Raw genomic sequence first — 15,536 nt, forward strand, 5'->3', positions numbered from 1 at the left:
CCTTCAAAACCATTCGGTTTTATGGTTAGATTTTTGAAGTTTTCAAGGATTTTCTTTGGTCCAGTATTTGATACAATTCCAGATTTCAAATTGACACTACCGAAATGTTAGTGACATAAATCCATTCAAACTCAGTTCCAGTTCAGTTTGTATTATTCACAAGAGTAATTTCCGTTTTATGCTTCTTATTTTCGAAACCCTGTCAAAAACTGCTGAAAAATGTCCGTTGTGAAACCCCTATTTTCGAATCAAAAAGCCTCACTTGCCTGTTACAATCCCCCCAAAGGAAAACCACTCAGTAGGAAAAACGTGAGAAGAATTGGCGTTAGAGATGTACCACGATTGTATTCTCTGAGGAATTCTATAACTGATAAGCTGTTCGGTGATGCTGATATTTATGACATAGTGTAAGGGAACGAAGAAATCCTGATTGGTAAGCCAAAAAGGGAGTTTTTGATTCACCCATAATTTTTCGATGACGTCAACTTTCTTGGTCTCAGCGGCAAAAGGATGGCCATACCAAATTTTGCCCATAAATTTTCAGTCATTCGACATATTGATACAAGTTTTGAACTCTCATCAACATCAGTTTCTATTTCAGATATGTTGCGCTTTCACTTTTAATTCGTCCTGTTATTTTTGTATATAGGTTGTACCATCCTTACCCGATGTGAATCCAAGAAAGGAAATGGACTGACTGAAAAATTATGGGTTACTTAATTTTTTTCCAAATCTAGTAATTTACACGGTTTGAGCGGATTCAAAATTTTCAATGCACGAAATTATGGGTTAATGAAAAGTTCCAGTTTGGTCTACCATAGTCTAAAAGAAATCTGACTAAAATATAATGGTTTATTCATCATAATCAGCCATTTTTAGAGTGAATCAAACAGGGCTCGAATGATAAATATTAGAGAAGTCAGCTTCATTATCCCAACATAGTATTTGAGTAAAAGAATTGTCTTTAAATTTCTCTATCGTCGTGAAAGAATCAGTTCATTTTTGAAGCTCAAATTGCTTTGCAAATATAGAATCGATGTTTCTGTACCAGCAAGAACTGAGATGCTTGAACGTAAACTTAGAGGCTAATGAAAAATGTCCCATTTTCAGGTACAATTCTTGTTTGTCTCTCGGAGTAGAAGATGATGGTAAATTAGTAGGAGCAGTATGTTTGAACGATTATCCAAATGTGAAGTCACTGCCTAGGTGGTCTTGGGACGGATGGCTGAAAAGCATGTTTAGTATAGAAACGATGACGACTGTAAATTCGAAATGGATTCAGCTATTACTATTCGACGTCAGTTATATGGCGAGCTTTTTGACGCCCTTAATGGAGGTACTATTTTTAGAACACAGAAAAATAAGATATGTTGCTCTTGCCATACCGCCTGGCATACCGATGACCACCTACCTGACCGAACATTCGACAAGGATACCACCAAAAGGTGAATTTTTTTCATCTGCTTCACTATAATTTCAGAAATAAGAAGTGTATAAAAAACAAGCATGTTTATTAAGTGCATTTCGCTTTTAGAGCGAAAGATTCGATTACGCGCAATTTTTGTTGTCAAAATGAAATATTGATCATGTCATGATATATCGATAGGTACCATATATGGAGGGTTATATCATAAATTATGAGTCACACTTCGTTCGCCAAATCGTGGCACTATTTTGTGAATATTGTTGCTTCAAACTCTAAGTTTGCAGGAACCACATGGTCTTTCTGTTGATACTCTGAGTGGTAGTAGTTGGATAGTTCGATTTAGATCTCGATATTTGTTAGTCCTTTTATCAATAGATATTATCTATTGAGATTCCGTTTATTGATTTTAAAACTATACCGTTTTCCTTCTATTCATTGAATCAAATCTCAACTTTCTTGTAGGGTGGAATTTTATGGCATATATGAAAGGGGTACTAGGCAAGAATATTTCAGAAATATGTCAAAAAATCATTCATTTATTTTTCCGTAGATTGTTTTGCCCTTCAATCAACAACATCATTGGGTCTACTGGTGAAGAAAGACTTCTTCAAGCAGTATAGAATACGAAGAGCTGTGGAAGAAGATAACGACGACATAACTGAAATCCTACATAGATACTCAAGCACATTTAAAAAATTATACGGGGAATACTTCATTTCTGAACTGCTGACGAGGGTTGAAGGTACCTCTAGACATGTAAGAAATCATAGAATTGAGAAATATAAATCTACAAATCTAGTTAATAAGGCGGGTGTTCTAGTAATTCACACCCTAAATCACGATTTTTTTGCATGGCAACATGAGATTTGTGTGCAGGGGCGTTGTCCTGCAAAAACTAAACACCTTTGGATAGCTTTCCGCGTCTTTTATCTTTAATTTTTTCCGGTGGAGTGGTCGGTTATGTCGAATAGTAATCTCCGGTTATTGTTCTACCCTTATCCAAAAAATCAATCATGATTACTCCACGGCAATCCCAAAAAACTGAGGCAAGAACTTTTCCAACAGATTTTTGGACACGAAACTTCTTAGGTCTTGGAGAACCAGAGTGTCGCCATCCCATCGATTGTTGCTTTGTTTCTGGATCATCCATAGTAACAATTCGGTTTAAGAAGTCTACATCGTTTTCAAATCGAGCACAGATCGAACGCGATGCTTCTGCCCTTGCACGCTTTTGGTCAACATTCAAACATTTGGGATCCATTTTGCAGCAAGTTTTCTCATGTCCAAATTGACGTGAACTATATGATGAACTCGTTCGTATGAAATATTCAGTACTTCAGATATCCGTTTTAGCCCAATTCGACGGTCTGATAAAATCATGTCAGGAACTGCATCGATATTTTCGGGGACTGATACAGAAACTGGCCTTCCCGATCGGTCATCATCTTCAATGGAAAATTTACCTCTTTTGAAGCTTGCAGTCCAATCCAAGGGTATTAAGCATATCTTAGTAAATCTGCTTAGCTCTTAACCCTTTTAAATACAGGTTTCACGATTTCGGTGGACATCTTCTTTCTTTTAATTTATTGCGTAACTCTTTTTTGACCTCAAGCTTTACTCTGACACTTCTAATGAGTTATTGTTCGTTGCTATGGTAACGCAATATTTTTTTTATGCATAAAACTGGTCTATGCTAACTAGATATCAATACATCCTCGTATCCCTCTTGATATTCTGAATCTTAGGGTGATTCTAGTTCTATAGAAGGCGATGCCTCACTCCTGAGATAGTATTACTAGTAATTTGTAATATGTAATATGTAAATTCACAAACTAAGTCTACTTCTTCATATACTATTGTTCTTATCCACACAGTAATGAAGTGTTCTATCAGAAATGAAGTCCTTCTGGAATGAAACATTTTTTTTTAATCTAGTATGCATTCTGCTCATTTACTGACGTCCATTCCGACGTTTTATGCCCAAAACTTGACGTCCAACTGATATCTCCTTCTGCCTTAGCAACCTCCAATCACCCCTCTATATTCATTTCAGATAATAGTTGCTGAATTCAACGGTTACGCGGTGGCAGTTATGATACTGAATAAGACCGTCAATTACAACGTTCTTAACGAATCCTTCGAGGTTGGACCGTTTCATTCCTTCAAAACACCCCATGAGGACGACGAGTACATGCTGCCAACGGAAACGTATAGGTCCTTTGTAGATTTCATGGAAGAGTCCAGTATGGTGCTGCATCCATTGTAAGTTAAACCTAGAACTATGCCATTTCTGTTCTTTTTTCAATGGAGAATAAAAAGGCATTGTATCTCAGTAACAAAATGACTTACATCTCTTCCCTGGCTATTTTACATGACACTATCTACTCAGGAAACATCTGACTAGAAAAGGTTTATCAAAAACTGACAGATGTATAAACCTAGCCATTGCAATCTAACATCACATAAAGAACGATTCGGTCGAGAAACTTGAAGTAGTGTGGTAACCTCCTTGAAACCTTAAATACTGGAGTTTATTATATCTTTATAACTGGAGGGAGGGCAATCTCTAGATGAGGCAGTGGTGAGAACAGCTCTGATGGGGGTTACAATAGACCTAAAACTAACTGTAAGACCAGACTCAAATAGAAAAGCAGGTTAGTGAGGTGACGCAGCCTGAATTTTCGTAAAACATAGAAAAGAACAAGGCCACGCAAATGAAGCGTGACAGAAACTTGCCAGGCGCCTGGCCTAACTATCAACATGGCTAGAGTCAGACAACTACATATCTGTTCTCATCGAGATGGCGATTGTGCTGCTCTGATGAGGTCAAATGAGACCGAAACCATGACAAATACCTATTATTTTCCGATCAGAATGGTCGTTGCGTTGATTACTCTGAATTTTAGTTTGGTTCGTTAATTCAATTTTCATTTCCATTTTAATTTTCTTTCGTTTTGATAGCGATCGGGCTTCCGTATCTTCCGAAGAGCCAGAATACGAGCCGCCGCGGTCTGAAAGCGGCTCCATCGGTGATTTTTACTCCAGTTCGGAAAGTAGCGAAGAATCGTGGACGATAGATCCTTCGATCGATCTGTCTCTGATGCTGATCCACAGGGAAGATTCCGTGTTCGATTTCAACGATTACTACACGATACAGAGCCACACCAGTCTACTTTCCACCTGTTTGTTGAATACGGATGACTACGCGAGGCCCAGTCAACAGCAAGGAAGAAGGTCCAAGGGTTCCTCGTCCACAGAGTTCAAACCCGCGGTTCAAGGTGAGTGCTTGATGGCCATATGGGCCAGATTCATGGCATTTTCCATTACTCTTGCTAGAACTTATAATAATAATGGCTCTACAACCGATCATTTCTTAACCAACTCTGCAATAAAAGAAGGCTGCGTATCAGCTCCTTTACTCACCAATAATTCCGCCATAGCTATGCCATAGCAATATACAGACGACTGCGCACTTATCGCTAGCAGCCCAGAGGATCTACAGATACTGTTGGACACCTACGAACATACAGTCCCTGGCCATATTATTAGACGCATTGATTCGATGCAAAATCTCAATATTGAATTATTAAATTGAATGTATATGTTACATATACTTCATCTGTAAATGGTTTTCACATATAATATATCATATTCAATAAAAAATATTGATTTATTGATGATTAAACATGAAATTCTAATATTTTGCTGAGCCACCCTGTGTAGCTATGAGAGCTTCATACTATCAATGCAGAATTGTTCGGTTTGCTGCATTCGAAGATAATGATTTCATATGTGGATTATCGAAATAACGTCCGAAATGCAGAATGCAAGAGGTCCACTGGAAGACATAGTACTGATTCATACTTAAGTACTAATACTACAACATCAAAAATAAATGCCAAATAGAACAATTTAATGAGAGTCGTAGATGAAACTAACATTCTGTGGAAATGAAATTCAAATATTCTGCTTTTTCCTCGAGCAATACCAGTAAATATAAAAAAAAACCTCAGTGCGTCTAATAAACTGGTCAGGGACTGTATATACGAAGCTTAGGCCTTAGACTCAATATTGACAAAACCAAAATCCTGGTAAGTCCGCCAGAAAACCTTCAATCAGATATCAGCCTGGAGAATGAAACTCTAGAACAGGTCGAGCAGTTCAAATACTTGGGAAGCTCCATAAATAGTAGAGCTAACCTGGACACGGAAAAACAAAACCGTATCAATTCGGCATCACGGGCATTCTGGAAGCTAAAGGACAGAGTTTTTCAAAATCACGACCCCAATATGAAGACAAAGACTGCTGTTTACAAAGCAGTGATCCTCCCAACGCTTCTTCACGGAAGCGAAAGCTGGACTCCCTACAGGCGACACATTAAACAGCTTGAACAAACGCAACAACGTCATTTAAGACAAATAATGCACATCAGATGGTTCCACAAAGTTTCAAATGTAGGAGTCTTGCAGCGCGCGAGTTGTATTACAATTGAGACTCAAGTAACGAAGGCCCGACTCAGATGGAACGGCCACATTCTGAGGATGCAAGACACAAGACTTCCCAAAAAAGCTCTATATGGCGAATTCACAGTTTGTGTCAGAAGATTGGGAAATCTAAGTCTGTTACGAAGGAATTTCTCATCTCACAATCATAATAGTTCATCCTGTATATCCAATTCTAAAATGAGCCCTTTCTCCACAGACATGTTAAGAAAAACCATGAACATTCCCGGATTCTACGGTAGAGAAGACGCGTTCGCTCTAGAAGTCCTCGCAGCTCATCCAGACTACGAATCATCGAAGGAAATCTTACTGGAGTCGGCTTTCGAATGTTTTCCTGACAGGAGCTACTGTTTGATGTGCCTGCCGTCGATAGAACCACCGGTCGATTTTCTCAAAGAATTTGTCAGGGTAACACCAAGAAGCATCAGCACCTTTCCTCATGAGCTTTTCGTGCGACATCGGTATGAATAGTTCCACATTTTTATTTTACAGGGCGTCCCAGGAAAGAGAGTCAGGTGGTGGTCCAATATTGAACCGAGCGAACCTCAACAGTATCCAAAAAATAGTCGAAGAAAAAGAAATGTTCAGAAAAGATGGGGCATATTACGTATTATTATATGTAATTTACAGGGTGTTTTCAAAGGTTTTTTACAGGAGGTAGAACTCAAACTAAGTCGTTTAACCAAAAATTGTCTATACAAAATATCCAAGATGGCTAAGATACAACCCCTATACAAATTCGACAAAATTTCAATGAATTTCAAGTACGGGACTGTAGAAGGTGACTCCGGCATTGCAAAAACGAAACAAAACATAAACATATGGCTGGACAATGAATGGTTCAGTACCAAGTTCATCGGATTAGATGCATCAGGTCACTTTTGAGAGAATCATAATTTTTGTATCGTGCAATTTAGGGTGAGAAACAAATGTAGAAAATCGAAGCAGTTTCTTGCTAATGTTAGTGATGTTGAAAAAGTGCTATGATGTTTCCCCCTTTCATCCCATTTTTACGACGATTGTTGGAATGTTCGAACAAGAAGATTGTGATGCCCATTGTGAAAAAATTCGTGAATAATTTAGACGAATTTTATTGGTGAGATTTTGAAGTACTATTCTATTTTTTACACTTGTGTCCTTAGTGTCTTCTGTCAGTTATTATCGAAATGAGCCATTTCATATAAACGTGTAAGTTACTAAAAATTATGAAAACAATTCGGCAACTCTAAGTTTCCATTTTCATTACCACGTAAATGTCGAACGAGCCAATATCCTAAACGAAACCACATGGTCGAATCAGGAGATAAGTTTTTTCCTACTGCTTTGTGATAATTCAGCTAACAAAGGGTCTAGGGTCGTATTAGGATCTATTTCAGTAATCATTTTCAATTTTTTTTTTCAATTTTGTCATTTTGAAAGTTTTGTATAGATAATTTTCGGTGAAACGCTTTATTTTGACCAGTTCTACCTTCTGTTGAGAAAAAAACCTCACCTTCAAATAAACCTGTATATTAATTCATAAACTTCAACTATGTGATCGATCATACATTTAAATGGACCCTAGAAGACTGCTTGGCCCTCTTTCCTGAGACGCCTTGTATATCAGCATGATATTTCTTCATTCAATAGGAACACCATGGATTGTGCTATGTACGTCAGACTTTGCGTTGCGGAAGATACCCCTTACGTGGAGGAATTTCTGAATCAGATGCTCAAAACTGAAGGTGTTTTCGAGCAATACGAAGAATCTGTTATAGAGGAGGATAGCAGATACGTATCCCTGATCATGACCTGTGAAAAACAAATCGTAGGATTAGCCAGTAAGTTTTCTGCAAAATATAATGATTTTTTTCACGTCAGTGTCAAGTTTTTCTGTGATGTTCGATTTTCTGATCAAGGCATGGCCACCATGCCCCATGATATGGTTTGGAAACTCATTGAAGTAGGTTCTCGAACTCATATGAATTATGAATTCATTTCATTCAGTTACCGCTTCAGAACTTACAGATTTCGAAAACTCACCCAAATTCTGTTAATGTAAATAATTGGTTAGCCGGAAAATCTCCGTTTTTTGGTAGTTTAACCTTCGAGATATCTTCGCCTTGGACGTGGCTCGGGCCTTCAGCCCTCCTGGTTCGCACTGGCTCTTTACGTATGTGCTCAGGAGTGTCTTAAAATGAACCTCAGAGGTGCGCATATCTATATCACCACGGACAGCCAGGCCAAGCTCAGGCCCCTGGAATCACACTGCCAGAGATCTCTGCTGACATGGGAGTGCCTTAATACCATAAAGCAACTGGCCAGAGACAACAAAGTGACTCTACTATGGGTACCAGGGCACTGTGGTGTTGAAGGAAACGAGAAAGCCGATGAACTTGCACAAAAAACATTGAGGTTAATACCTGCTGGACCTGAGCCTTTCTCTAGGCTTGGAAAGTACTAATACAAGGCAGCGGTCCAACAATGGGAGTTGAACAACAGTCTAACCCTCTGGAGAAACACTCCTGGACTTACTCAGTCAAAGAAATTCGTATTCATATAGGAAAACTGGTCCTGGATACTCACGAGGTAACGGCTAAGGCCCCTAAGGATCTTGTCAGTTTTATCAACACCATTGGCGACCTCCTTGGGTTCCTATGAATGAGTAGGGTAGAGAACAAAAGATCTACATGGTCGCAGTTCCTGAAAGGCTAATAGTTCCACAACGACCCCGGTTCAAATAATAATAATAATAAGCTACGGTTTTCACTGAAGCTGGAAAACGTACCATCTGCTCTGCACTAGCCTTCTAATTTCCAAGATCCGTTCACTAGACATGAAACTTACTCACCCTCTGCACTGTGTGCAAAATAAAAGTAGTTCTGCATTAACTATTGTGTCACAGAAGGCTCCTTGTCTTTCAGTAATAAGTCAAAAGGTGGACACGAACTACCTCTACGCTCATTTCACCCTGTACAAATGGACGGACGAAGCCAAACACGGACCCGGCACCCTAGCCATGCTAGAAAACTTCCTGATCTACCCGGTGTTCCAAAAATACTGCAGGTACTTCCTCAACGAGATACTGAGACTGGCCGATTTCTCACTCCTGGTCTATCTGGTGACGCCCGAGGACCTGGACGAAGTGATCAAAGACCGTCCCCTGCTCAACTGCCTCCAGTACCTCGTGCCAGTGGCGCCGAGACGTATGCCCGTCTACGATCCCGATTACATAGAAGAGGCATGTCTTCCCCCAACCTACGTCACGGATCCTGGTACAGTCCTTTCGCTCTTCATCGCCTCCACCCGATTGTCAGGAGTCAAGAGGGTGGAAATTAATACTCGGATAGTGGTCGTTGGCAGTGGGGATACCGCCTTGGCCTTTTTGGAAACGCTGGTCTTTGGTTCTGACCCCGACTTGCTGGTAAGTAACTGTAAGTATTATGTTTTTATCATTTCCGTTATTTTTCTTTTCATTGCCTTGAGTTGAGGCTTCTTCTTGGGCATTTCTCTAGATTGTAGAATATGAATCAAATAAAAGTACGAAAACGATGGAATACTTCCAGTACAAGCAATTATACCATCATTTTACCTCAAAAAATTCGTGTCATATCCATCTTGACCTGTGATTATGATTCTCAGATTCCATCCTTCAATTATGTACAACTGTATGTTCGAGAAATAGATGCACACATTTTCAACGAATTTCAAAATTCAAAAGAAGTAAGGAAAAAAAACAATAATATAAGTATTTCCCGATTTAAAGGTGATATTCAACAATATAACCGTTGTATCTCCACATGGTTTGCCCTTCTACAAGGAAGTCTCCAAGGGAAGAACCCTTTTCCAAATAAACAGGGGAAATACAGTCTACCGTCTAATCCTGAACATGAACCTACGAATATATGTGAACACGGTGCATGGCGTGGTAAACAGGATCAAGAGGAAAAAGAAAATGATCATCGTCAACGACATGACGAGTCTGTACTACGACTACCTAGTTTTATTTTGCGGGGAACAATACAAGGTGCCCAAACTGGAATTCAAAGCTCGGAAGAAATTCTCCGATTTTCCGGACAACGCGTTCATGATCAATACCGACAACGACATTGTTCAGGTGTTCAACAAGATTCGAAGGCAAAAGAGGGATTTTATGGACTGGCGTAGGATGGGGGATGGTAAGTATAGCTGTTTTGTGTAAAACTGCGATGTCTCGCTGTTAGTTCTCCCATCACAAAGTGGATGGTCAACGTCAATCTGAGGGATATTCAATTTTTACCTTATTGTTTGAAACATTCGATTGCCACTGATATCATAAGATACAAGAGTATTTATGAAGAAGTTATGTTGAATTCCGCCAGAATTCACTGACTACTATGAAAGAGTCTCATTGTAGGACAGTGAAATTTTGAAATAAAATAAGCAGCAAATGAAGTGTGACTCTTAAAATATTTTCCAAGTATGACAAGCTATAACTTCGACATTACTATGATGATGTTGGACTTTAAGCCTATATGCCAATGGCAGAGAGCAATGTTTCCAATCTCTTCTTGTTGTACAGGATGTCAATGTAAGGCAGCCAAAAATTTTTGTTTCTTAACGAATAATTTGGGAGTAGCAGAGGTTTTTACAATGTTTTTAAGCTGGGTGGTTTGTTAGGTCAACAATTCTGGAAGTCTTCGCCATTCTTCGTAAGTCTCCAGACAGCAAACCTATTTGATAAAATTGGATTTTTTCCTAAAGTAACGTCAATCAGGCTGAGATTATAAAAATGAAGAGAAAATGCTATTTTCACTAAACTCCAATTTTCTGCTGTGCCGCTGAAAAATTGCTGAACTGTCGGTCTCCATCAAAGGAAGCCAACGGAAATTCATAGTGAGGATTTGCCAACCGCTGGCCTAAGTGGCCTCGTGGCTATTTGGACTGTGTACACCCATGTTGGTGTTGATGCGCCTTCTCTCGTTGGCTTTTCCGATAAGATTTTGCAGCTTTAAGCTGCATCCACATTATGCCGCTGTGTGCCACTTGGCAAGGCCGCTTGGCAAAGCCGCTGCGTATGTGGAGGCATTGTCGGCTTATGCCACCATGCCGCTATGTCATCGGCTCATCGGCAAAGCCAACGAGAGAAGACGCATCCACATTAACATGGGTGTACACAGTCTAAATTGCAACTCAAGTCACACGAGGCCACTTAGGCCAGCGGTTGGCACATCCTCACTATAAATTTCCGTTGGCTTCCTCTGATGGAAATCGACAGTTCAGCGATTTTCCATCGGCACACAGCGGCATGTTGGCACAAGCCGACGATGCATCCATATGCACAGCGGTTTTGCCGAGTGGCCTTGCCGCTCGGCACACAGCGGCATAATGTGGATAGAGCTTAGTTGAGAAATCCATTATTTTCTACACGTTTCAATGGTGTTATGAATAGCAAACTCCCCAGCAGTAATTATGCAAAACCAACAACCATCATGAGAACTTTCAACGAACATACATCTCTCCTCCTCAGAGCGAATCATCATATACGGCAAAGACATGAGAGCCATCGCTTGTCTGGGAGCTCTTGTGGAATACGGAATACCATCGTCCCTCCTGGTACTCGTTGAACCGACCGTCGGCGAACACATCACCAGCGAATATGCGAAAAATCCCAATTTCGATTTTCCCGATCCAGAAATATCCGAGGCGATCGACAGGCTCATCATGAAGCTGGGCGTGAAACTGTACAGGGGATACAAGCTGCGCGACTGGGTAATCAGCGACGATAATAAAATAACCCACATCGAGATCTACTCGAAATCGACGTCCCGGAAACTGAAGTGTAAATTCGTCTTCTTGTACGCTGAGAAGAGCATAAGCTACAAGACCTATCAGGCCATTTATAAGGCTGGATTGGTGTTCGACGGTAAGTGAAATGTTCATATGCAGGTTGAGTCTTTGACCAGCACAAATATTTTAACAGTAGATTCTTGAGGTCAAAAGAAACACCATTTTTTTTTCATTACAATAACGATAGGCTAGCCAGAGTACAACCAAAACAGTTAGTTGTACTCGGGGGTACAACCAAGTTAAAAATCATATACCTACACTGTACAACAATTGATAAAGATCACTTTTAAATTTCTTTCTATTAGTGGCTTTTGTCAACATCTAATCTTGTTCTGTTCTCATAGGTAAACTGGTGATAGACTCCAACTTCTGCACGAATGACCCCTACATCTTCGCGGCCGGTTCCTTGACCCAATATTCGAAAAAGTACCACGCCGACCACATGAGTCACAGATACTACAACGCCCACGAAGTTGGATCGACTATAGGACGTCAGTTTCGCAACATGCTCATCCCAGAGAGCCTCAGAAAATTCGAAAGGGGATCGTCGAGACATCTGCCGAAACAGATCGGTTCCTTGCCGCGGTTCCACGAGCCGATAGTCGAGCATTGTCTCTTGCCCGGAGGTGTTTTCTACTTGAACGTCACGGCACCTGGAAGGCACATCCCTGTAGAGATAGAGATGACATCGGATGATTATGTGAGAAATAACTTTAACACTTCGTTTCTTCTGGATCCCTTCCGACTTGATTCGTCGTGAAAAGGAGAAATACAAAGCATATTGTAACGAACCTAGGCCGGATTTGCCTTTTGGGTGGATCCTGTTAGGCGTTGATTCAACTTTTGACCGGTTAGGACCTGCTGCCCACGCGGTTGACCCTTTTATTGGTCTCGAACCTAGGGCCCTCACCGAACATAATAAAATGAGTTGATAAAAACTGACTGACTTTGGCTGAACAGAGTTATTTCCGGTTCCATAAAGCTTGATCGGGGAATCAACGCTTGATTGACGAATAAACGTCAATTGGTTTTCAATAGATTATTCAGTCATGAGCATTCAGGATATCATTTTCGCATCGAATTATGATCTACATACGTCCATTCAATGATTCTCAATTGATTCTCCTTCAAAATATTCAGAAATACAAAGGTCTCAGTGATTTCGTTTTGGAAATCGAGTGATTGTCACGACGTTGATCGGACAATGAAAGTTTTATGAAACCCACGGTTAATGTTGTGTATTCCTGTACTTGGACTAGGTTGAAAAAATACGATAATATATATTTTAATAGTTCCGATGAAAATCAATTTCATCAATTAAATTTCTGATATCTTCAGGGCCAACTTCTTGTGACTGGTGATTACGAACACTTGGAGAGGCAAGGGTACTTCAGACTTCACATCAATCGACTGAACACTGTAGAAACTATAAGTTGCCTCAGTAAACAGGTAAGCTATCAAGAAGCAGAGCATATGTTCTTATAAAAACTGAAAATTTTATTCTTTGGTCATATTTAGGCCGAAAAACGAATAAAATGTATACGCTTCTTCGGTTTATTACTCGAAAACTTCTAAAGGTCGATATAGTTTCAATGGTTAAAATTCGCTTGATGGTTGAATCATCTGAATTTTTTTTCAATATTTAAAAAAATACAGATTCAATTGATTGGAAAATCACTAGTTGTAAAGTATCGATAGGAAGATAGGATTTTGATGTTTTAAGATGAGTTTATACCACGGAACTTTCTCGCCATCCGTATAAGGCGTAAAGGGGGAAATACTATCAGAATGTGGGGTGCTGCCAGAACACTCGGACGATAAGTAGAATTTTACAATAGTTTCCACAGATGGCAGCACTTTACGAACGTCTTTTTTCAATTTCACCAGGGTACGAATTGTAGCCAATGGCGAGACTTTTCGAGAAATCTTTCCATGTGAAAATTCATATAAGGGATAATTTCACCTCGGAAAGTCAATGACATGAATTAATATTTGTTCTTCAATGAAAAAAATTATAAAATTTTTTTTTCGTTAACGAATAAAAAAATTTCTGACTTTCCGAGATGACGAACTGATTGACTTTAATTATAATGAAAACCCCATATAAATTAGTGGTTTCTGACGTAAGATATTCATTCTCTCTTTTTGAACTGACCACTAAAACGGTGTAGACTCCTCGTAAATCATGAATATTATGATCTTGAAACTTCTCAATATTTCCGCAATTTATTCTCAGGTGATTCAGTAAACCGACTCAAAATGTGAAGTGTTCAAAGGATGTTAAAACTTTTTTACCCTTCAGATTCGAAAGCTACATAATTGAAAACGTGCAAAAACTCTCAATTCCTTTTATTGCAGCCTTTGGATGTCGAAAATTTGGTGAGTTTATGGGGTAAAAACGTTACTGTGTTGAATGATCTGTTGGTAAGATTCGAAATGGGCGTTATAAACGATTTCTTCGAGTTCTTCAAGGAGCCCTGGCTCTGCGGTATCGTTTACGATAAGTTCCCTCAGCTTTTGGATGAGGTCAGGGAGTTGTTCCTGAATGAAGAGGTATGAAATTAGTTTAATTTTCCAAATATCACTTTCACGAACAAAACCGAAATGTTTCTTTGAAAAGCACACTAGCACACTGAACGTGATATATGATGATATAAAAAACATTTTTTTTTTTTAATTTCAGGTTGAAGATGACAAAACTATGGTTGAAATAGTGACTGAGTACTTCGAGACAAATAAATGGGGCATTGTGAGTACCTATTTTTTCAATCAATCTAGTAAATAGTGGTGTTATTAATAATTATTGATATGTGGCAGATACATATGAGCAGTACTGCAGTGGAATTTCATTACTGAACTGCAGATAATTAAGTTGCAAACAAGAACAACCTAATTAAATATCTTCCTTTTCCGTTATTTTCAGCTAACTGAACGGCAAAACTATGAAATAAGCTGCATACTTAGAGACAGTACGGTCATAAATGAGATCGAAGAAAAAGTACTCGAATACATCCAGAAGAACAGGATTCATCTGCCCATGTTTGCTTACCCAAGTTTAATTCAAAGGTTATTAGAGAATCACACGAAGAGTCCCATGTTCACCAAGTGAAATACCTAAATATACTTAGATTGTCAGGTTTTAATAAGGTGTATTAGCCATTTTTTGTATTTATCCCGTGTTCAAAATAGTATATGCAACATCCAAATAAAGTGTGAAATATAAATACATTTAATGGAAAAAATATTTAATTTTTTGGGGAGCGTTACTACTGTTGCCGAAGGTTTACCATGGCGCCGCAGTTATTGTTAATTGCAGAAAGAAATGAGTTGTAGTAATGGGTACCTATACTGTTGATACCAAAATTACTTAAAAAATAACTGGTGTTTGAACTTTATACCATAGAAAAATCAAGTAACATTTGACATCGGTTCTCCAAAATTTTGGCGCTATTGTATTCATTTTCAAAGTTAAAAATTAAAAAAAAATCATATTTTTCAAATACAGTATTAATAATAACGCTGCATGGACTGATGTAACTCGAATAATATGGACTATTTGCCATAAGACAGTAAATTTTGCTTTCAAAAAGTGATTTTTCTCCACCCAAACTGTGTTAAGACTGGTTGTGATAATAATACAAGGTAGTGCGAGGAAAGGTTTTTGAGAAAATTTTGTTTGGATACCCCTTGATCCATCCGTTTCTGTAAGAGCCCGGGTAGCTCAGTCGGTAGAGCATTGGACTTTTAATCCAAGGGTCCAGGGTTCAAGTCCCTGCTCGGGCGGTCTTTTTTGTACTTTG

At 39.1% G+C, this 15,536-nt stretch overlaps 1 protein-coding gene and 1 non-coding gene across 4 annotated transcripts; both read left to right on the forward strand.

The window, feature by feature from the left end:
• Window positions 1-64: 64 nt before the first annotated feature.
• Window positions 65-14,972, forward strand: LOC123312783 (cilia- and flagella-associated protein 61-like). 3 transcript variants are annotated; one of them, XM_044897271.1, is made up of 15 exons: window positions 65-407; window positions 1,111-1,445; window positions 1,977-2,182; window positions 3,480-3,688; window positions 4,388-4,704; window positions 6,128-6,389; window positions 7,558-7,748; window positions 8,832-9,331; window positions 9,674-10,085; window positions 11,417-11,812; window positions 12,081-12,436; window positions 13,075-13,185; window positions 14,095-14,289; window positions 14,420-14,485; window positions 14,660-14,972. In XM_044897271.1, exons 1-15 carry the CDS (start codon window positions 220-222, stop codon window positions 14,843-14,845), a joined length of 3,930 nt encoding a protein of 1,309 aa, XP_044753206.1. In that variant the 5' UTR covers window positions 65-219; the 3' UTR covers window positions 14,846-14,972. The 3 variants fall into 3 exon arrangements, with proteins under 3 accessions (XP_044753206.1, XP_044753207.1, XP_044753208.1); XM_044897272.1 differs by having other exon boundaries at window positions 291-433; window positions 14,660-14,971; XM_044897273.1 differs by lacking the exons at window positions 65-407; window positions 1,111-1,445 and having other exon boundaries at window positions 2,047-2,168; window positions 14,660-14,970.
• A 474-nt stretch (window positions 14,973-15,446) lies between these two features.
• On the forward strand, window positions 15,447-15,519 carry Trnak-uuu. Its single transcript has one exon. It is a non-coding gene; the product is annotated as a tRNA-Lys (tRNA).
• Window positions 15,520-15,536: the final 17 nt, after the last annotated feature.

The sequence above is a fragment of the Coccinella septempunctata genome, chromosome 5, assembly GCF_907165205.1.
Source record: "Coccinella septempunctata chromosome 5, icCocSept1.1, whole genome shotgun sequence".
Classification (NCBI taxonomy): domain Eukaryota; kingdom Metazoa; phylum Arthropoda; class Insecta; order Coleoptera; family Coccinellidae; genus Coccinella; species Coccinella septempunctata.